Source organism: Artemia franciscana, chromosome 1 (genome assembly GCF_032884065.1).
Source record: "Artemia franciscana chromosome 1, ASM3288406v1, whole genome shotgun sequence".
Lineage (NCBI taxonomy): Eukaryota > Metazoa > Arthropoda > Branchiopoda > Anostraca > Artemiidae > Artemia > Artemia franciscana.
This window is the reverse complement of record NC_088863.1, coordinates 69,146,292-69,168,441: the sequence shown is the minus strand read 5'-3', so window position 1 is coordinate 69,168,441 and position 22,150 is coordinate 69,146,292. Positions and strand designations below refer to the sequence as shown.

Here is a 22,150-nt window from a genome sequence, read left to right as displayed (position 1 = left end):
TCACGCTTTTCAAGCTCCTATTTACAAAAATGTGGAATTTCGTATTTTTGCCAGAAGACAGATCACGGGTGCGTGTTTATTTGTTTGTTTTTTTTCCCAGGGGTCATCGTATCGACCAAGTTGTCCTAGAATCTCGCAAGAGGGCTCATTCTAACGGAAGTGAAAAGTTCTAGTGCCCTTTTTAAGTGACCAAAAAAATTGAAGGGTACCTAGGCCCCCTCCCACGGTCATTTTTTCCCAAAGTCAACGGATTAAAATTTTGAGATAGCCAATTTGTTCCACATAGTCAATAACCAAGTCTTTGGATTGACTCACTCCCCCAAAGTCCCTGGAAGTGTACGTTTTCAGGGGGATTTTTTTTGGCTTGTGGGTGGGGTTGAGGAGAAAGGGCTATGTGGGAGGATCTTACCTTGGAGGAATATGCCATGGGGGAAGAGAAATTCAATGAAAAGGAATCGGGATTTTCTAGCATTAATATAAAAAAAAAACAATGAAAAAATAAACATGAAAAGGTTTTTTCAACTGAAAGTAAGGAGTAGCGGTTCTAAAAATACTTTAGCATAAAGAGTGAGGTATTTAGGAGGAGATAAATACCTTGCTCTTTATGCTAAAGTATTTTTAGTAATTTCAACTATTTATTCTACGGCCTTTCTGATTCAGGGGTCATTTTTAGAGAATTGGGACAAAACATAAGATTTATTGTAAAGAGCGAGGTATTAACGAGGGGACAAACCTCCTCATATACAGAATAAAAAATATAAGAATATAAAAGTTTGTTACGTAAGTTAATTCTTAAGTTACGTATATTTTTTACTAGTAAAAACGTTCGTTAAAAATTAAAAGTTCTAGTTGCCTTTTTAAGTAACCGAAAAATTGGAGGGCAACTATGCCTCCTTCCCCACCTCTTATTTCTCAAAATCGTCTCATCAAAACTAAGAGAAAGTCATTTAGCCAAAAAAGAATTAATATGAAAATTTCATTTTAATAATTTATGTGCGGAGAGCCAAAATAAAAAAATGTATTAATTCAAAAACGTTCAGAAATTAAATAAAAAAAACTAGTTTTTTAAACTGAAAGTAAGGAGCGACATCAAAACTTAAAACGAATAGAAATTACTCCGTATATGAAATGGGTTTTCCTCTCTGCAATCCCTCGCTCTTCACGCTAAAGCTTTTAATTGTTTTAAAAAGCAGAATTGTGGCGAAGAGTCAAACTTTAGCGTAAAGAGCGAGGGATTGCAGAGGGGACAACCCATTTCATATACGGAGTAATTTCTGTTCGTTGTAAGTTTTAATGTCTCTCCTTACTTTCAGTTTAAAAAAAACTAGTTTTTTTTTATATAATTAAATACAAGAGTGTAGATACTACCTTAGATGCACAAATGAAACATTCACGAGGAAGGGAGGGAGAGATTTAACACTCATTAAAGGCAAAAACATCGAAATTTTCATAAAAATGGAATTTTCCCGAAAATACATAAACCCAAAATACCATTTCAAGCATTTCAGTAAATGACCATAGTATGTATATTCTGTTTTCATATCTGAAAAGATATGACTTTTTTCAAAACCACTACTAGAAGCAAATAATACATCTCATTAAAAAAAGATCGATATTGTCGTAAATCGACATTGTAAATCGATCTTATTCAAAAATGATCGATATTGTCGTAAATCGACATTGTAAATTGATCTTATTAAAAAAAGATCGATGTTGTCGTAAATCGACATTGTGAACTAACAGACCAAACAATGCAATGAGAAACAAAAAGTGTAAAAAGTACACGAAAACTCAAAAAGTAAAAGGGTCGGTTAATTAAAGTCAGGACTAATAAAAAAACTACGAAATATATAAGCAACTTAACAAATGTAAAAAGTAATTCAAAGAAAAACAATTGTCGAAAATACTAATTAACAAAAAATAAGAGAGCGTATGCATTTAAAACGGCAGTAAAGACAAACTAGGGTGATATTAGACATGCTATTATTCAAATTAAGCAGCACATGCTTTTGCAGTTCACACAAAAGCTTACCCCTTCTATTAGCTAAGTGTTTTTTCCAAAGAACATAGAAATTCAGCATAATCTCTTGGTAGTGGGGGTACAGGAGGGGGCGCTTCTATAGGTCCCGGGTCTCTAGCTAGCGAAAGAAATAAATGACTACAGAACAGAAAAGAAAAAGTGACTAAGAATTTTTATGAATTATAAGAATTATAAGAATTTAATTATATTAAACAAATAATGATTGTTTAAATATATATATTTATTTATCGGTAATTTTTCTCGAAAACCACACTATAATTCTTTCTGAAAATTGGCATACTACCATTTTTCGATGTAAAAAAACGCTCTATGTAGGTCTGGACTGTTGGAATACTCGTTTAGGGGTTCAATTTTGGAAAGATGCCATCATAACATTTTTTGATAATATCGCATATAATATATCACACAATATAATTTAAAATCTTACGAATGATAACATAAATATTTGGAATAGTTATAGTAATTTTCCTGAAGATGAATGTCTGTACTGAAAGTTTTATAAAGCATACTACAAATTAATTTGATTGTCGACAGTGTAAAATTAATTTGATTAATTGGTAATAAATACACCAAGAGCTTTGAGTCTTAAAATATGTTTTTCTTGTCATCGAGTAAAGCTCTGTCCCCTGGTATTTTTACTTTAAGTACATTCAATAAACGAGCGTGACATTATAAAAATGACAAACAGTGAACTCAGCATAGGTACTGCGAATTTAATAAAAAAAATTAAAATGCAATTTAGTTAAAATTAAATTAAATTTAAAACTAAACAAATTTAACTAAAAAAAACTATATCTCGCCATAAGTTTAATTGACTGAATAAAAATTTCTATTCATTGTTTGATTACAGTAATAATTCATTAATTAATCTTTAATTCCAGCATTCATATCCTTCTGATAAGACTATATGGGCTCAAAAAACATCCGTACAAAAGTCGTTATAATATTTTTTTTCTGTTTTATTAGATAATTTGAACAAATTTGAACAATTAGGAAATTACACAGATAAAGAGGAAGAAGGAAAAAGCAAGCGAGAAAAAGAGAGAAAGAAAGAAAGAGAGAGAAAAAGAAAGAAAGAAGGAAATAGAAAGAGTGAGAGAGAAAGAGAGAGAGCGCAACGAAAGGACACCGAAAAAAGAACACCGAAAGGACACCGAAAAGACAGAAAGAAAGAAAGAAAGAAAGAAAGAAAGAAAGAAATAAAGAAAGAAAGAAAGAGAGAGAGAGAGAGAGAGAGAGAGAGAGAGAGAGAGAGAGAGAGAGAGAGAGAGAGAGAGAGAGAGAGAGAGAGAGAGAGAGAGAGAGAGAGAGAGAGAGAGAGAGAGAGAGAGCGCAAGGAAAGGACACCGAAAAGTCCGATATGCAAAAATTAATTCAACAGTTCAAAAATAAGAAAAGAGCAAGAAAAGTCAAATTATATAGAACAAATTATGCATAAGAAATAGAGACAAAAACTATACAGGAGCTGAAGGTCAGGTTATTTTGATATGTGTAGAAAGATGACAAGTTCAACCTTTTTCGAAATGGTAGCAAAAAACGAGAGTTATGGTATAAACAACGTCGTTTTCCGGCTCAGCGGGTTCCAATATGGGTTGGGCTCGTGTAAGCAACAAATGTTTTCACAGAGTAAGTTTTAGCACCAAATCATGGACTTGGTTAAGAAATTACATATAGGCGTGTGTTAACCTTTCTAATTAGATAACTTTGATTAATTTTGTATCAACAAAGATTGGATAGGAGCAGGGATACTGCTGAAAGCTGATAAAATATTACTTTCAGGATCAAGTCGGTTTCTTAATTGAGTTTTCATTTCAGTTAAAACCAAGAAAGAAATTCCCAATAAAAAAGGTTATGTAAATAACAAAAACACGCTAAAGGCCGCACTGCCTTTCCATAATACAAATAGCAAAAGATCTAACAATGAGGAGTTATTCTAAGACAGTGAAATTTTTCTAAGTGAATATAACTAATAGAAAGAAAGAAAGAAAGAAAAAAGTTTATTTGAGCCCTACGACCATACACAACATAGTTTAATGATACAACACTGCATAGAACACACACTCGATATAAAACAATACTTATTTTCTTTCACTCGGGCTCGACTGAGCCTCTCCCACCTTTTCCACATATCTTGCCATTTTGCATATGGTTCCAGGCTTCGAAGACCTCAGGATGTCTCAGGAGGTACTTTTACCAGTACCTCCTGGTGCATCCAAAAAGAATATTTCTCCAATGTTGTTATCTACACAATGCATTATCTTATCATAAATGTCTTTAATTTTTTTGCTCGGACGTTAACTTAGAAATATTATTTTCTACATACGACAATAGATCACTCGTGTTGTAACTTTGTTCATTATCCAATTCTACACGTGTCGAAACAGCAGCATTACGATTAGGTGAAGGCATTCCCAAATCCTGAAGAGGTTTGTTTGCCATACATACGCACAAATCTTCAATAATAACTAAAGTGGAGTTATAAATTTCTGATGTAAAATCAAAGGTCATATCTAACGTCTCTAAACGTTTTCGATGGAGTATATCCTCGGCCATTTTCGATTTATATTTCACCCACAACTCTGTAGGAGCTCAAGGATAGCACGAAGTTAGTATTATTCCAAACAATGCACAAATTTGACTTGGAGTTGACGTTTTGCACGCGTCATTGATGCAGTTATCCCAGTGTTGGTCATTCTCCAATAAATTCAGAGCTTGGCAAGCACTACGGTAAGTGTCATGCATAGTACCATTTATAGTTCTCAAATACTCAAAGGACGTCGGACCTGATACATTCACCAAAAGTAGGCGGAGAAAGAAGTATTCATGTTGATTGGGGTGAATGGTGTGGAGTCTTCCTATCGCGGTATCTTTGAAGATGGTAGGCTGGCCGTCGACTGACTTACCCTGTTTTCGACGTTCAAATGATTTCTTTCTAGAATTCCACGTGTAATACGAAGGTACTTCAGTGTATAGCAGTTTTTTGTAAAAGAATCATTTTGACATAACAAAAAGAAAGCAGTGAACGACGTTTCCAGTGGATTCAGGGCTCTTTGTTGCATGTTGGATTCAGAAAAATAAACAAGTTGACCATTCTGTAAATGTACCGCTAAGTGGATAACAACTGGACTTCGTTCATGTATCGGAAATGAAAGAATTCGCCAAACAGCTTCATTACTGCTTATGTATCTTCCAGCCTGATATTGTACGATTTCATCGATAACACTGATTTCGGACTGCAAACCTAAAACTGCCATGTTGCTGCCTTTGTTGACGTGTTTACATATGTATTTGGTTGCCTTAACGGAGTTACAGTATTCAAAGTTGGGTGCTAATTGTGTTGAGTACTAAAAGTCGAAAATATTGCTTTGTGCACCTTCCTTTGGCCATGCATGGTGATTTTTCATTCAGTTCACCGCCAGGTCCATGTATCATATTTTTACCAAAATATCATATAAGCCCTTATCGATATTTTCATCAGGTATTTCAGTGGAAATCACATCATCAATTTCATTAGAAGTACTTTTATCATGTAGCCAGATTTAAATATGTACGTGTGGCAATCCTAGTTTTTGCCATTCCACTGAGTAACATCCAGCATTGCACTGACCCAGACACTTTAAGTTTTTTCTATGTAGTTTATCATTGATTTCAACTTTTGCCGGAAGACACAGGCCGTAATGTCATGTCTATGAACCGCCGATTGTCCTTGAAGTAAAAGCTGCTGTATCTCGTCCCAAGATTGATTACATGTAAATGTAATAAATTAATCTGGACGACCATAGAGATGAACATACGCAATAGTATCTTGATCATATTCATGCATATGACGGGGACTGCCGGCATATGACGAAGGTAAAATCGTTAATCTTCCAACTTTAGTGGTATTACCGTCATTTACAACTGCATGTTTTCATTGTTCACTGTTTTCGTGGAAAGGATGCTCCAATTGGGAACGACAGACCTTTCAACGTCGGGAGAAATTTTGCAACATGCATGCAATTCAGAATTGCTATCACTGATTAAATACAGTTGTAAAAATTTATGATTCTCACCTGGGAATGGTAGAAGAGACCCTGCTCTATGACGAATTTGCCCTTTTACTTAGAAAGTAGGTATAAATTGATCTTGATTTTCTATTTGGGCACCAAACGACGTCATTTGGAAATATATTTTCGGATATTTGATAAAAAAACGCTTAGATTCTGACGTAGTTCCAGCAAGCAAAGTCTTCTATGGCTCTGGTGGTGCAGCCAGTTGAGGAAGTTTAACTTTTCCTGAGGCGTAACACATTCCAATTGTTTCACCATTAAATTTCAAAGCCTTGGAAAAGGGACAAATTTTAGACATAGTCACGATTTGAACACATCTTCTCAAGCTATAATCATCGACTGGGCTGTACCTGAATGCCAGGCGATAATTTTCAGGTTGCTCTTGTGATTCCTCGGCACACTTTCTTTTAGCATAATCTTTTTTGAGCCTTAAGCCTGTTTTTACGTTGTTCTTATGATTCCTCGGCACGCTTTCTTTTGGTAATTTCTCTTGGAGCCGCGAGCTTGTTTTCATGTTGTTCTTGTGATTCCTCGGCACGATCTTTTTTTGTAATTTCTCTTTTAGCCGCGAGCCTGTTTTCACGTTATTCTTGTGAATCCTCGGCAAGATTGTTTTTGGTAATTTCTCTTTGAGACGCAAGCCTGTTTTCACGTTGTTCTTGTGATTCCTCGACAAGATTATTTTTGGTAATTTCTCTTTGAGACGCAAGCCTGTATTCACGCTGTTTATGAGATTCCTCGGCACGCTTTCTTTTCTTACTTTCTCTATTAGCCGCAAGCCTTTTGGCATTAACTCTTTGAGCAGCTTCCTCGGCTTTTTCTTCTGCCATTGTAGGATTTATACTAAAATTTCTCTTTGAATTAACTCTTTGAGGAGCTTCCTTGGCTGTTTCTTCTGTCATTGTAGGATTTATACTAAAATCTCTCTCTGAATCGCCGCATTATATGCTTATAATGACGTCATATACAAGGCCTGTGGTGTCATATACAAAGCCTTATATACTTATTTTGGCGTCATATGCGTACAAACACACTAACATACAACTTATTTATATACATATAGATTTGTGCAATCACCAGTTTTTTACATTTTAAGCAATTTAATAATAATTTCTTTTTGACGTTAAATGACGCTTTGACAAATTTTCTTTGATTAGCAAGCATTCTAAACTTCAACAATTTCTACTAAACTTCAAGGTTTTGCTTTTCTGTTTTAAGGTTTTCGAATTGCTTTAATCCATTGACAAAATATGTTGAAATATCTGTGCAATCATCAGTTTTTTACATTTTAAGCAATTTAATAAAATTTAAAAAGAGCCTCAATTTTTTTAGCTTCTATAACGGTAAGAACGGTAAAAACGTGTAACGGTGTATCGGCAAGGATAGTGTAACGGATACTACATTTTCTATATATAGATGAACCGCAAATGACGCAATATGCCTAAGACTTTAATGGATAGGAAAAGGGTAAGGGGAAAGTAGGCAAAATATTGTTTGTGGTAGCTTTTGTTTGATTCAAGCTTGACCCAACTAACAAATTTAACTTTTATTCGTTTTAAGAATCATTTATATATCTATTTTGGTACTAGTTAGTTTTATATTTGCTATGATTGATTATTTTAACATTTCTTCATTTTAGGATGCAAAATGAACAAAAACTACATTTTCGGAAAACTTTTATTTAGATGAAAAAAAAGACTTAACTTCTGTTCCTTTCCGAATCTACTGTGTTTAAGCATCAGAACTGTTAGCCCTATATAAACAATGTGACCTGATTATTTAGAGACTCTGATTACTTTCAAATTACATTGAACTGAGTTCCTTACTCTAAAGCAAGGTTTTAAAAGTCGCTAAGGTCAGAGTAGTAAATTTTAAATGCAACATCTCAAAATTCCTAATTCAAATATCTTGGAAAAAGTATTTCCATGAGAAAACCTCAAATTTCAGATCATAATTATTAGCAAATTCATCAAAAATAATAGGAATTTTAATGAGAAGACTGATAAGTGACAATAGTGCTCAATACAGCAATAATAGTTTGCTGATCAATTGAAATGGTATTATGTATTACTCTTGTGTTACCTGTAACCTAGGCTAATGACGTAATTTTAATTAAAATCATTACGGAGGGTATGTACATCATACGAATACAGGAGTCATGACGTAATCATACCTATATGTAGTAATGATATGAGAACAGTGGTTCATATCCATTTAAATTACGGAAACATAATAAAATAACATGTCCATAAGATCACTTTATTTAGCAGCTTCAAAAGGATGTCCACTTCTTGTTGCAGCTTGGAAAGGACACACACAGACTATTGAATGTCTTTTACAGTCTGGCGCTGATGTTAATATAAAAAATGTAGAAGGTGAAAGTCCACTTCATTTTGCAGCTCAGGAAGGACACACAGAGACTGTTGAATGTCTTATACAGTCTGGTGCTGATGTTAATATAAGAAATAATTATGGTAACACTCCCCTTTGTTCAGCAGCTTGGAATGGACACACACAGACTATTGAATGTCTTTTACAGTCTGGCGCTGATGTTAATATAAAAAATGTAGAAGGTGAAAGTCCACTTCATTTTGCAGCTTGGGAAGGACACACAAAGACTGTTGAATGTCTTATACAGTCTGGCGCTGATGTTAATATAAAAAATGTAGAAGGTGAAAGTCCACTTCATTTTGCAGCTTGGGAAGGACACACACAGACTGTTGAATATCTTATACAGTCTGGTACTGATGTTAATGTAAAAAAAGAGAATGGTAGAAGTCCACTTCGTAATGCAGCTTATAATGGAAACACACAGACTGTTAAATGTCTTTTACAGTCTGGCACTGATGTTAATATAAAAACTGTAGAAGGTGAAAGTCCACTTCATTTTGCAGCTTTGGGAGGACACACAAAGACTGTTGAATGTCTTTTAAAGTATGGCACTGATGTTAATATAAGAAATAATTATGGTAACACTCCCCTTCATTTAGCAGCTTGGAAAGGACACACACAGACTTTTGAATATCTTTTACAGTCTGGCGCTGATGTTAATGTAAAAAATGAGAATGGTGCAAGTCCACTTCATTTTATTGGTGCAAGTCCACTTCATTTTGCAGCTCAGGAAGGACACACAGAGACTGTTGAATGTCTTATACAGTCTGGTGCTGATGTTAATGTAAAAAAAGAGAATGGTACAAGTCCACTTCATAATGCAGCTTGGGGAGGACACACACAGACTGTTGAATGTCTTTTAAAGTCTGGCGCTGATGTTAATATAAGAAATAATCATGGTAACACTCCCCTTTATTTAGCAGCTTGGAAAGGACACACACAGACTGTTGAATGTCTTTTAAAGTCTGGCGCTGATGTTAATATAAAAAATGTAGAAGGTGAAAGTCCACTTCATTTTGCAGCTGAGGAAGGACACATAGAGACATGTGAATGTCTTCTCAAATATGGAGCCTATGTTAACTCTAAGGACAAGCATGGCATGACAGCACTTCATTATGCTAGTAGGAATGGAGATAAAGAGTGTGTTGCAACTCTCCTGGAGCATGGATCTGACATAGATATTACTTGTAAAAATGACCTTACAGCTTTTGATGTAGCTGTTCATAATACTGATGTTTATTTTGCAAGCCATGTATTAAAACTGAGAGTGGCAAATTTATATGTAAGTAAAAGAAACATAAGGCTCTCAGACAAGACTCAGACAAGTTATCCTGCAAATGAGCTCAAGGATCAATTTGTAAGAGAACTACAACAAATGAGGAGTGAGACAATATTTTGTAATATAACGTTCTATGACATTTTTATCAAAGGAATAAGCTCAATAGAACTATACACGATGAATGAAAATTCTTTGAAAGGTTTACTGAAATCATCAAACTGGGAAAGAAAATTTTCAATGTATAACACAATAATAAAAAGCCGTTTCAGAAACAGCATAGAAAGGAAAGTGCTGCTTGAACTAGCCAATAGAAGTTTCAATTCTCTCTTGAACAGATTTGCTGAGTTACCACATGAATGTGCTGAACAAATACTGAGCTATCTAAGCAATGAAAACTTGAAAAATTTCATAAATGATTCTGAACCACTCGACAAGGAGTGATAGCATTAAGAGTTTCTAGCATAAGATAATTGATTTAGTGATTGAAAGAATATTCTAAGAGCGTAGCGCTGAGTTTTAAAAGAGTGTGTGCATCAAAGAACAAGGATATTTATATTTATATATATATATATATATACTATTTGCTGGTGTGGCGCTTCGCGCCATACCAACACCTAGTTGGTGGGGGTGCTTAGCCCCCCTAAGCCCCCCCCCCACGTGCGTAAGTCGTTACGCGCCATTGTATTTGTGTCCCTGTGTCCCACCTGTGAATATATATATATATATATATATATATATATATATATATATATATATATATATATATATATATATATATATATATATATATGTATATATATATACTAGCTGTTGGGGTGGCGCTTCTTACCCCAACACCTAGTTGATGGGGCACTTTGCGCCCCCCCAAGCCCCCCCCCCCGCGCGCGTAAGCCGTTACGCGCCATATTAGTTACGCGCCATTGTAGTTGTGTCCCTGTGTCCCACCTGTGAATAGATATATATATCTATATATATATATATATATATATATATATATATATATATATATATATATATATATATATATATATATATATATATATATATATATATATATATATATATATATATATATATATATATATATATATATATATATATATATATATATATATATTATATATATATATATATACTACGTAAAACATGCGAATGTACAACATTCTTCGCTGTCCCATTGTCTGTGCATTTAAATAGATTGTCAGGTTTACTGACTCTTGAACATGCAACATATGATTGTCCATGGGAAAAACAATCCGTATTCAGATCTATACCTCATTATTCTAATGATGTGTCCCTGTATCCCGGTCGTCATTTATATTCCCTGTGTCCCGGTCGTCATTTGTGTCCCGGTATCCCAGTTTGTAATTTCTCTTTGAGTGTCCCGGTCGTCATTTATATTCCATGTGTCCCGGTGTCCCGGTTGTCATTTGTGTCCCGGTCTGTAATTTCTATTCGAACAATCCCTGTGTCCTGGTCGTCATTTATATATCCCGTCGGTGCCCCTGGCATCCCTGTTGTAGTTGTGTCCCTTTGTCCCGGTCGTCATTTATATTCCCTGTGTCCCGGTCGTGATTTGTGTCCGGGTGTCCCAGTCTGTAATTTCTCTTTGAGGTTCCCGGTCGTCATTTATATTCCCTGTGTCCCGGTCGTCATTTGTGTCTCGGTGTCTCGGTATGTAATTTCATCAGTTGACAAACATGACGTCAGTCGACAAACAACTTCATGACGCATACAGCTCAATCCTTATAATGACGTCAGTCGACACACAAACATGACGTCACGCGATACACACACACACACACACACAGACAACTTATATCTATCTATCTATATATATAAAAATAAGTTGTCTGTCTGTGTGTCTGTCTGTGGATCAGGTGACGTCATGTTTCTGTGTTGACTGACGTCATGAAATTAGTTGTCGTCATTTTTGCTTTGACGGTGACGTCATTCAAGATATTTAAGACATATGTTCACGTAGAAATCTATTAATGTTTAAGTTTACAATGACTGATGAACTTACAATGGCAAAAGCCGATGAAGATGCTCAAAGAGTCTATGCCAAAAAACTTGCTGCTGATAGAGAAAGTCAGAAAAGAAAGCGTGCCGAGGAATCAGAGCAACCTGAAAGTTATCGCCTGGCATTCAGGTACAACCCAGTCGATGATTATAGCTTGAGTAGATGTGTTCAAATCGGGACAATGTCTAAAATTTGTCCCTATTACAAGGCCTTGAAATTCAATGGTGAAGCAATGGGAATGTGTTGCGCCTCAGGAAAAGTTAAACTTCCTCTATTGGCTGCAACACCAGAGCCATTGAAGACTTTCCTTACTGGAACTACGTCAAAATCTAAGCGTTTTTTGTCAAAAATCAGAAAATACAACTCATGTTTCCAAATGACGTCGTTTGGAGCCCAAATCGAAAATCCAGATCAATTTATGTCTACTTTCAAAGTAAAAGGGCAAATTTATCATAGAGCAGGGTCCCTTCTACCATTCTCAGGCGAGAATCATAAATTTTTACAATTGTACTTCATCAGTGATAGAAATTCTGAATTGAATGCACGTTGCGAAATTTCTCCCAACGTTGAAAGGACAATCGTTTCCCAATTGCAACATCTTTTCGACGAAAATAATAATTTAGTGCGTCTGTTCAAAACAGCCATCGATTTGATGCCTACTGATACGCATAAAATTGTTATTTCCGCTGACAAAACGCCTCCTGGCCAACATGTGCGTAGATACAATGCTCCAACTATCGACGAAGTGGCAATCGTTATGGTCGGTGATCAGTTTTTACCTCGAGATATTATTCTTCATAAGCGAAACGCTCAGTTGTTAAGAATTGCTGAACTTCATCGATGCTACGATGCCCTACAATATCCTATCATTTTTTGGGATGGAGCCGACGGCTATCACTTTAATATTAAATTGATGAATCCAGCCACTAACAAAGAAATGAATAAATAATAATAAGAAATGCAGTGCAATGCATTATTATTCCTATAGACTAATGATTCGGCAGGATGAAGAAAATTATATTTTAAAATGCCGTGAATTGTTTCACCAATTCGTCGTTGATATGTATGCTAAAATTGAATCAGAACGTTTGCTATATATCCGCCTGAATCAGACCAAGCTCCACTCTGAACAATACATTCATTTGCGAGATGCAGTTATAAATGACGGTAATACCACAAACGTTGGAAGATTAACAATTTTACCTTCGTCATATGCTGGCAGTCCCCGTCATATGCATGAATATGCTCAAGATGCTATTGCGTATGTTCGTCTCTATGGTCGTCCAGATTTATGTATTACATTTACATGTAATCAATCTTGGGACGAGATACTGCAGCTTTTACTTCAAGGACAATCGGCGGTTCATAGGCATGACATTACGGCCCGTGTCTTCTGGCAAAAGTTGAAATCACTGATAAACTACATTGTAAAACTTGAAGTGTTTGGGTCAGTGCGATGCTGGATGTACTCAGTGGAATGGCAAAAACGAGGTTTGCCACACGCACATATACTAATCTGGTTACATAAAAAAATTACTTCGAACGAAATTGATGATGTGATTTCCGCTGAAATACCTGATAAAAATGTCGATAAGGGGTTACATGATATTATTGTAAAAAATATGATACATGGACCTTGCGGTACACTGAACGAAAATTCACCATGCATGGCCAAAGGAAGGTGCACAAAGAAATATCCTCGAGTTTTAGTATCAAACACAATTACTGGCAATGATGGTTACCCACAATATAGAAGAAGATCTACTGAAGATGGCGGTAAAACAGCAATAATAAAGAAGCGTAACGGTACCACCATCGAAGTAGATAACCAGTGGGTTGTTCCATATTCCCCATTATTATCAAAAACATTTAATGCACACATAAACGTTGAATACTGTAACTCCGTAAAGGCAATCAAATACATATGTAAATACGTCAACAAAGGCAGTGACATGGCAGTTTTTGGCTTGCAGCCCGAAATCAAAGATTTCGATGAAATCGTACAATATCAGGCTGGAAGATACATAAGCAGTAATGAAGCTGTTTGGCGAATTCTTTCATTTCCGATACATGAACGTAGTCCAGCTGTTGTTCACTTAGCGGTACATTTACAGAATGGTCAACGTGTTTATTTCACGGAAACCAACGTGCAACAAAGAGTCCTGAATCCACCGGATACAACATTAACAGCTTTTTTTTCGCTTTACAAAAATGATTCTTTTGCAAAAAAAACTGCTGTATACTGAAGTGCCTTCGTATTACACGTGGAATACTAAAAATAAAGTATTTGAACGTCGAAAACAGGGTAAGTCAGTCGACGGCCAACCTACCATCTTCAAAGATACCACGATAGGAAGACTCTACACCGTTCACCCCAATCAACATGAATGCTTCTTTCTACGCCTGCTTTTGGTGAATGTACCCGGTCCGACATCCTTTGAGTATTTGAGGACTGTAAATGGTACTATACATGACACTTACCGTAGTGCATGCCAAGCTCTGAATTTATTGGAGAATGACCAACACTGGGATAACTGCATCAATGACGCGTGCGAAACATCAACCCCAAGTCAAATTCGTGCATTGTTTGGCATCATTTTAACAACTTGCTCTCCATCAGCTCCTACAGAGTTATGGGGAAAATATAAGTCAAAAATGTCCGAAGATATACTCCATCGAAAACAGTTAGAGACGTCAGATATGACTTTTGATTTTACATCAGAAATTTATAACTACACTTTAGTTGTTATAGAAGATTTGTGCGTACGTATGGCAAACAAACCTCTTCAGGATTTGGGAATGCCTTCACCTAACCGTATCGCTGCTGTTTCGACATGTGTAGAATTGGATCGTGAACAAAGTTACAGTACGAGTGATCTATTGTCGTATGTACAAAATAACATTTCCAAGTTAACGTCGGAACAAAAAGACATTTATGATACGATAATGCATTGTGTCGATAACAACGTTGGAGAAATTTTCTTTTTGGATGCGCCTGGAGGTACTGGTAAAACGTTTGTGATAAAACTGATTCTGGCATCAATTCGATCAAAAAATGATATAGCGTTGGCAATTGCGTCGTCCGGAATAGCCGCAACATTGCTGCCTGGTGGAAGAACTGCTCATTCCGCTTTGAAATTGCCTCTGAACTTGCATTCTACAGAAACTCCCACGTGCAATATGTCCAAATCATCTGGGATGGGTAAAGTATTGCAGCAATGCAAACTTATTATTTGGGATGAGTGCACAATGGCACACAAAAAATCGCTCGAGGCTCTGGATCAATGCTTGAAAGATTTGCGAGGGAAGTCGAAACCCTTTGGCAGCACATCAATATTGCTTGTGGGAGATTTCAGGCAAACATTACCTATAATACCTAGATCAACTCCTGCAGACGAAATGAATGCTTGCCTGAAAAATTCTAATTTATGGGCACACGTAAAAACATTAAAATTAACTACAAATATGCGTGTCCGATTGCAAAACGATGACTCTGGTCAAACATTTTCAGATCAATTGCTGGCAATGGGAAACGGAAAGCTCCCAGTAGACTCAATTTCAGGACGTATACAACTACCTTTTGATTTCTGTAATTTAGTGACGTCCAAAAATGAATTGATTGAAAAAGTATTTCCGAATATTCTAAAAAATTATAAAAATAATAAATGGCTAAGTGAAAGAGCGATTCTCGCACCCAAAAATATAGACGTCCACGAAATCAACAATATTGTTTTGACCAAGATTCGAGACCAGGCAGTCCTTTACAAGTCAGTCGACACAGTTTTGGAACCAAATGAAGCGGTTAATTATCCATCTGAATTTTTAAATTCCATAGATCTTTCAGGGTTTCCACCACACGTGCTACAACTAAAAATAGGCGTACCAATAATACTTTTAAGAAATATAAACCCACCAAAGCTTTGCAATGGCACTCGACTTACCGTAAAAAAACAATGGAAAACCTAATAGAGGCCACAATCTTGACAGGGCCTTTTGAGGGTGAGGCTGTTCTTATTCCTCGCATTCCCATGATTCCAACGGATCTGCCTTTTCAATTTAAAAGATTGCAATTCCCAATTCGATTAGCATTTGCAATCACCATTAACAAAGCTCAAGGTCAATCATTAGAAAAATGTGGTATAGATCTTAATACTGATTGTTTTTCCCATGGACAATTGTACGTTGCATGTTCGAGGGTCGGTAAACCCGACAATCTATTTATATGCAGCGACAATTGGACAGCGAAGAATGTTGTATATTCGCAAGTTTTACGCAGTTGATTTGTATTTTGGAACCAAATGAAGCGGTTAATTATCCATCTGAATTTTTAAATTCCATAGATCCTTCAGGGTTTCCACCACACGTGCTACAACTAAAAATAGGCGTACCAATAATACTTTTAAGAAATATCAACCCACCAAAGCTTTGCAATGGCACGCGACTTGCCGTAAAAAAAAAACAATGGAAAACCTAATAGAGGCCACAATCTTGACAGGGCCTTATGAGGGTGAGGCTGTTCTTATTCCTCGCATTCCCATGATTCCAACGGATCTGCTTTTTCAATTTAAAAGATTGCAATTCCCAATTCGATTAGCATTTGCAACCACCATCAACAAAGCTCAAGGGCAATCACTAGAAAAATGCGGTATAGATCTTAATACAGATTGCTTTACCAATGTACAATTGTATGTTGCATCTTTGAGGGTCGGTAAACCTGACAATCTATTTATACGCACAGACAATGGGACAGCGAAGACTGTTGTATATTCACAAGTTTTACGTAGCTAATTTGTATTGTATCTATCTATCTATCTATCTATATAAAGACGAGTTGTGTGTATGCATGTTTGTTTGTTTGTAAAAAGAGTGTTTGCATATGACGTCATTATTAGTACATACGGCTTTGTATATGGACAGACAATGGGAAAGCCAAGAATGTTGTATATTCGCAATTTTTACGTAGTTTGAAACACATATATAGATCTATCTATATTCACAGGTGGGACACAGGGACACAACTACAATGGCGCGTAACTAATATGGCGCGTAACGACTTACGCGCGCGGGGGGGCTTGGGGGGGGCGCGAAGCGCCCCACCAACTAGGTGTTGGGGTGGCGCGAAGCGCCACCCCAACAGCTAGTATATATATATATATATATATATATATATATATATATATATATATATATATATATATATATATATATATATATATATATATATATATATATATATATATATATATATATATATATATATATATATATATATATATATATATATATATATATATATATATATATATATATATACTAGCTGTTGGGGTGGCGCTTCGCGCCACCCCAACACCTAGTTGGTGGGGGCGCTTCGCGCCCCCCCAAGCCCCCCCGCGCGCGTAAGTCGTTACGCGCCATATTAGTTACGCGCCATTGTAGTTGTGTCCCTATGTCCCACCTGTGAATATAGATATATATATATATATATATATATATATATATATATATATATATATATATATATATATATATATATATATATATATATATATATATATATATGTTTTTAACTACGTAAAACTTGCGAATATACAACATTCTTTGCTGTCCCATTGTCTGTGCATATAAATAGATTGTCAGGTTTACCGACTCTTGAACATGCAACATATAATGGTCCATGGGAAAACAATCCGTATTCAGATCTATACCTCATGATTCTAATGATTGCCCTTGAGCTTTGTTGATGGTGATTGCTAATCGACCATTCCCTGAGTCGCCATCGTCATTTATATATCCCCCTGTGCACCCTGGCGTCCCCTTTGTAGTTATGTCCCTGTGTCCCGGTCGTCATTTATATTCCCTGTGTCCCGGTCGTCATTTGTGTCCCGGTGTTCCAGTCTGTGATTTCTCTTTGAGTGTCCCGGGCGTCATTTATATTCCTTGTGTCCCGGTGTCCCGGTCGTCATTTATATCCCCCTGTGCCCCCCGGCGTCCCCATTGTAGTTGTGTCCCTGTGTCCCGGTCGTATATACATTCGTTTTTTAGTTTATTTTTTCTCTTTTATTTTTTTCCTTTTTTTTTCTTTTTTAGCTTATTTAGATTTTTAGATTTTTTAGTTTTTTTATTAGTTTTTAGTTTTTTTTTCTTTTTAGTTTTTTTGTCCCGGTCGTCATTTATATCCCCCTGTTTCCCCCGGTGTCCCCGTTGTAGTTGTGTCCCTGTGTCCCGGTCGTCATTTATATTCCCTGTGTCCCGGTCGTCATTTGTATCCCGGTGTACCGGTCTGTATATACATTCGTTTTTTAGTTTTGTTTTTCTCCTTTATTTTTTTCCTTTTTTTTTCTTTTTTAGTTTATTTAGATTTTTAGATTTTTTAGTTTTTTTATTAGTTTTTAGTTTTTTTTTCTTTTTAGTTTTTTTGTAGTTTTTACCTTCTTTTTAGTTTTGTTAATTTTTTTTTTTACTTGTGTCCTGGTCGTCATTTATACTCCCTGTGTCCCGGTGCTTTGTTGATTGCTAATCGAACATTCCTTTTGTCCTGGTCGCTTTCTCTTTGAGTGTCGTCATTTATTTTTTTCTTTTTTAGTTCTTTTAGTTTTTACCTTTTTTAGTTTTTTTTAGTTTTTAGTTTTTTTAGTTTTTTACCTTTTTTTAGTTTTTTTAGTTTTTTTAGTTTTTTAGCTTTTTTATTTTTTTTATTAGTTTTTAGTTTTTTTGTAGTTTTTGCCTTTTTTTTAGTTTTTTTAGTTTTTTAGCTTTTTTATTAGTTTTTAGTTTTTTTTTGTAGTTTTTGCCTTTTTTTAGTTTTTTTAGTTTTTTAGCTTTTTTATTTTTTTTATTAGTTTTTAGTTTTTTTTGTAGTTTTTGCCTTTTTTTAGTTTTTTCAGTTTTGACGTCACCTGATCCAGTTTTTTCAGGTGACGTCACCTGATCCACGATCCAAAGATCCACAGACAACTTATTTTTATATATATAGATAGTTTTTTTTTTTTTACTTATGTCCTGGTCGTCATTTATACTCCCTGTGTCCCGGTGCTTTGTTGATTGCTAATCGAACATTTTTTTTTTTAGTTTTTTATTGGTTTTTACCTTTATTTTAGCTTATTTTTCAGTTTTTTCCTTTTTTTTAGTTTTTTTTTATTTTTTATTTTTTTTAGTTTTTTACCTTTTTTTAGTTTTTTTAGTTTTTTTAGTTTTTTAGCTTTTTTACTTTTTGTATTAGTTTTTAGTTTTTTTTTGTAGTTTTTGCCTTTTTTTAGTTTTTTCAGTTTTTTTTTAGTTTTTTATTGGTTTTTACCTTTATAGTTTTTTTAGTTTTTTAGCTTTTTTATTGTTTTTATTAGTTTTTAGTTTTTTTTGTAGTTTTTGCCTTTTTTTAGTTTTTTCAGTTTTGACGTCACCTGATCCAGTTTTTTCAGGTGACGTCACCTGATCCATCCATCCATCCACAGACAGACAACTTATTTTTATATATATAATATATATAATATATATATACTAGCTGTTGGGGTGGCGCTTCGCGCCACCCCAACACCTAGTTGGTGGGGGCGCTTCTCGCCCCCCCAAGCCCCCCCGCGCGCGTAAGTTGTTACGCGCCATAATAGTTACGCGCCATTGTAGTTGTGTCCCTATGTCCCACCTGTGAATATAGATAGACTAGCTGTTGGGGTGGCGCTTCGCGCCACCCCAACACCTAGTTGGTGGGGGCGCTTCGCGCCCCCCCCCCAAGCCCCCCCGCGCGCGTAAGTCGTTACGCGCCATAATAGTTACGCGCCATTGTAGTTGTGTCCCTATGTCCCACCTGTGAATATAGATAGATATATATATATATATGGTTTTAACTACGTAAAACTTGCGAATATACAACATTCTTTGCTGTCCCATTGTCTTTGCATATAAATAGATTGTCAGGTTTACCGACTCTTGAACATGCAACATATAATGGTCCATGGGAAAACAATCTGTATTCAGATCTATACCTCATGATTCTAATGATTGCCCTTGAGCTTTGTTGATGGTGATTGCTAATCGACCATTCCCTGTCCCGGTGTCCCGGTCGTCATTTACATCCCCCTGTTTCCTCCGGTGTCCCCGTTGTAGTTGTGTCCCTGTGTCCCGGTCGTCATTTATATTCCCTGTGTCCCGGTCGTCATTTGTATCCCGGTGTCCCGGTCTGTATATACATTCGTTTTTTAGTTTTGTTTTTCTCCTTTATTTTTTTCCTTTTTTTTTCTTTTTTAGCTTATTTAGATTTTTAGATTTTTTAGTTTTTTTATTAGTTTTTAGTTTTTTTTTCTTTTTAGTTTTTTTGACCCGGTCGTCATTTATATCCCCCTGTTTCCCCCGGTGTCCCCGTTGTAGTTGTGTCCCTGTGTCCCGGTCGTCATTTATATTCCCTGTGTCCCGGTCGTCATTTGTATCCCGGTGTACCGGTCTGTATATACATTCGTTTTTTAGTTTTGTTTTTCTCCTTTATTTTTTTCCTTTTTTTTTCTTTTTTAGTTTATTTAGATTTTTAGATTTTTTAGTTTTTTTATTAGTTTTTAGTTTTTTTTTCTTTTTAGTTTTTTTGTAGTTTTTACCTTCTTTTTAGTTTTGTTAATTTTTTTTTTTACTTATGTCCTGGTCGTCATTTATACTCCCTATGTCCGGTGCTTTGTTGATTGCTAATCGAACATTCCTTTTGTCCTGGTCGCTTTCTCTTTGAGTGTCGTCATTTATTTTTTTCTTTTTTAGTTCTTTTAGTTTTTACCTTTTTTATTTTTTTTTAGTTTTTTAGATGAAAATTTTTTTTAGTTTTTTCCTTTTTTTCTTTTTAGTTTTTTATTGGTTTTTACCTTTATGTTGGCTTATTTTCAGTTTTTTCCTTTTTTTTTAGTTTTTTTTTATTTTTTATTTTTTTTAGTTTTTTACCTTTTTTTAGTTTTTTTAGTTTTTTTAGTTTTTTTAGTTTTTTAGCTTTTTTACTTTTTTTATTAGTTTTTAGTTTTTTTGTAGTTTTTGCCTTTTTTTAGTTTTTTCAGTTTTTTTTTTAGTTTTTTATTGGTTTTTACCTTTATTTTAGCTTATTTTTCAGTTTTTTCCTTTTTTTTAGTTTTTTTTAGTTTTTTAGTTTTTTTAGTTTTTTACCTTTTTTTAGTTTTTTTAGTTTTTTTAGTTTTTTAGCTTTTTTATTTTTTTTATTAGTTTTTAGTTTTTTTTGTAGTTTTTGCCTTTTTTTAGTTTTTTTAGTTTTTTAGCTTTTTTATTAGTTTTTAGTTTTTTTTGTAGTTTTTGCCTTTTTTTAGTTTGACAACTTATTTTTATATATATAGATAGTTTTTTTTTTTACTTATGTCCTGGTCGTCATTTATACTCCCTGTGTCCCGGTGCTTTGTTGATTGCTAATCGAACATTCCTTTTGTCCTGGTCGCTTTCTCTTTGAGTGTCGTCATTTATTAGTTTTTTCCTTTTTTTCTTTTTAGTTTTTTATTGGTTTTTACCTTTATTTTAGCTTATTTTTCAGTTTTTTCCTTTTTTTTATTTTTTTTTTATTTTTTATTTTTTTTAGTTTTTTACCTTTTTTTAGTTTTTTTAGTTTTTTTAGTTTTTTAGCTTTTTTACTTTTTTTATTAGTTTTTAGTTTTTTTTTGTAGTTTTTGCCTTTTTTTAGTTTTTTCAGTTTTTTTTTTAGTTTTTTATTGGTTTTTACCTTTATAGTTTTTTTAGTTTTTTAGCTTTTTTATTTTTTTTATTAGTTTTTAGTTTTTTTTGTAGTTTTTGCCTTTTTTTAGTTTTTTCAGTTTTGACGTCACCTAATCCAGTTTTTTCAGGTGACGTCACCTGACACATCCATCCATCCATCCACAGACAGACAGACAACTTATTTTTATATAGATAGATATATATATATATATATATATATATATATATATATATATCTATATATATATATGGTTTTAACTACGTAAAACTTGCGAATATACAACATTCTTTGCTGTCCCATTGTCTTTGTATATAAATAGATTGTCAGGTTTACCGACTCTTGAACATGCAACATATAATGGTCCATGGGAAAACAATCTGTATTCAGATCTATACCTCATGATTCTAATGATTGCCCTTGAGCTTTGTTGATGGTGATTGCTAATCGACCATTCCCTGTCCCGGTGTCCCGGTCGTCATTTACATCCCCCTGTTTCCCCCGGTGTCCCCGTTGTAGTTGTGTCCCTGTGTCCCGGTCGTCATTTATATTCCCTGTGTCCCGGTCGTCATTTGTATCCCGGTGTCCCGGTCTGTATATACATTCGTTTTTTAGTTTTGTTTTTCTCCTTTATTTTTTTCCTTTTTTTTCTTTTTTAGCTTATTTAGATTTTTAGATTTTTTAGTTT

General features: G+C 34.8%; 1 protein-coding gene across 1 annotated transcript; it reads left to right on the top strand.

The window, feature by feature from the left end:
• The first annotated feature begins 8,248 nt into the window (after positions 1-8,248).
• LOC136041160 (ankyrin repeat domain-containing protein 50-like) lies at positions 8,249-10,463 on the top strand. Its single transcript, XM_065725726.1, has one exon. It carries the CDS (start codon positions 8,333-8,335, stop codon positions 10,199-10,201), a length of 1,869 nt encoding a protein of 622 aa, XP_065581798.1. The 5' UTR covers positions 8,249-8,332; the 3' UTR covers positions 10,202-10,463.
• The last annotated feature ends 11,687 nt before the right edge of the window (positions 10,464-22,150 follow it).

Bases quoted from the DNA above. Each gene is read 5' to 3' on its own strand.
- LOC136041160 (XM_065725726.1), top strand. From the start codon at position 8,333: ATGTCCATAAGATCACTTTATTTAGCAGCTTCAAAAGGATGTCCACTT.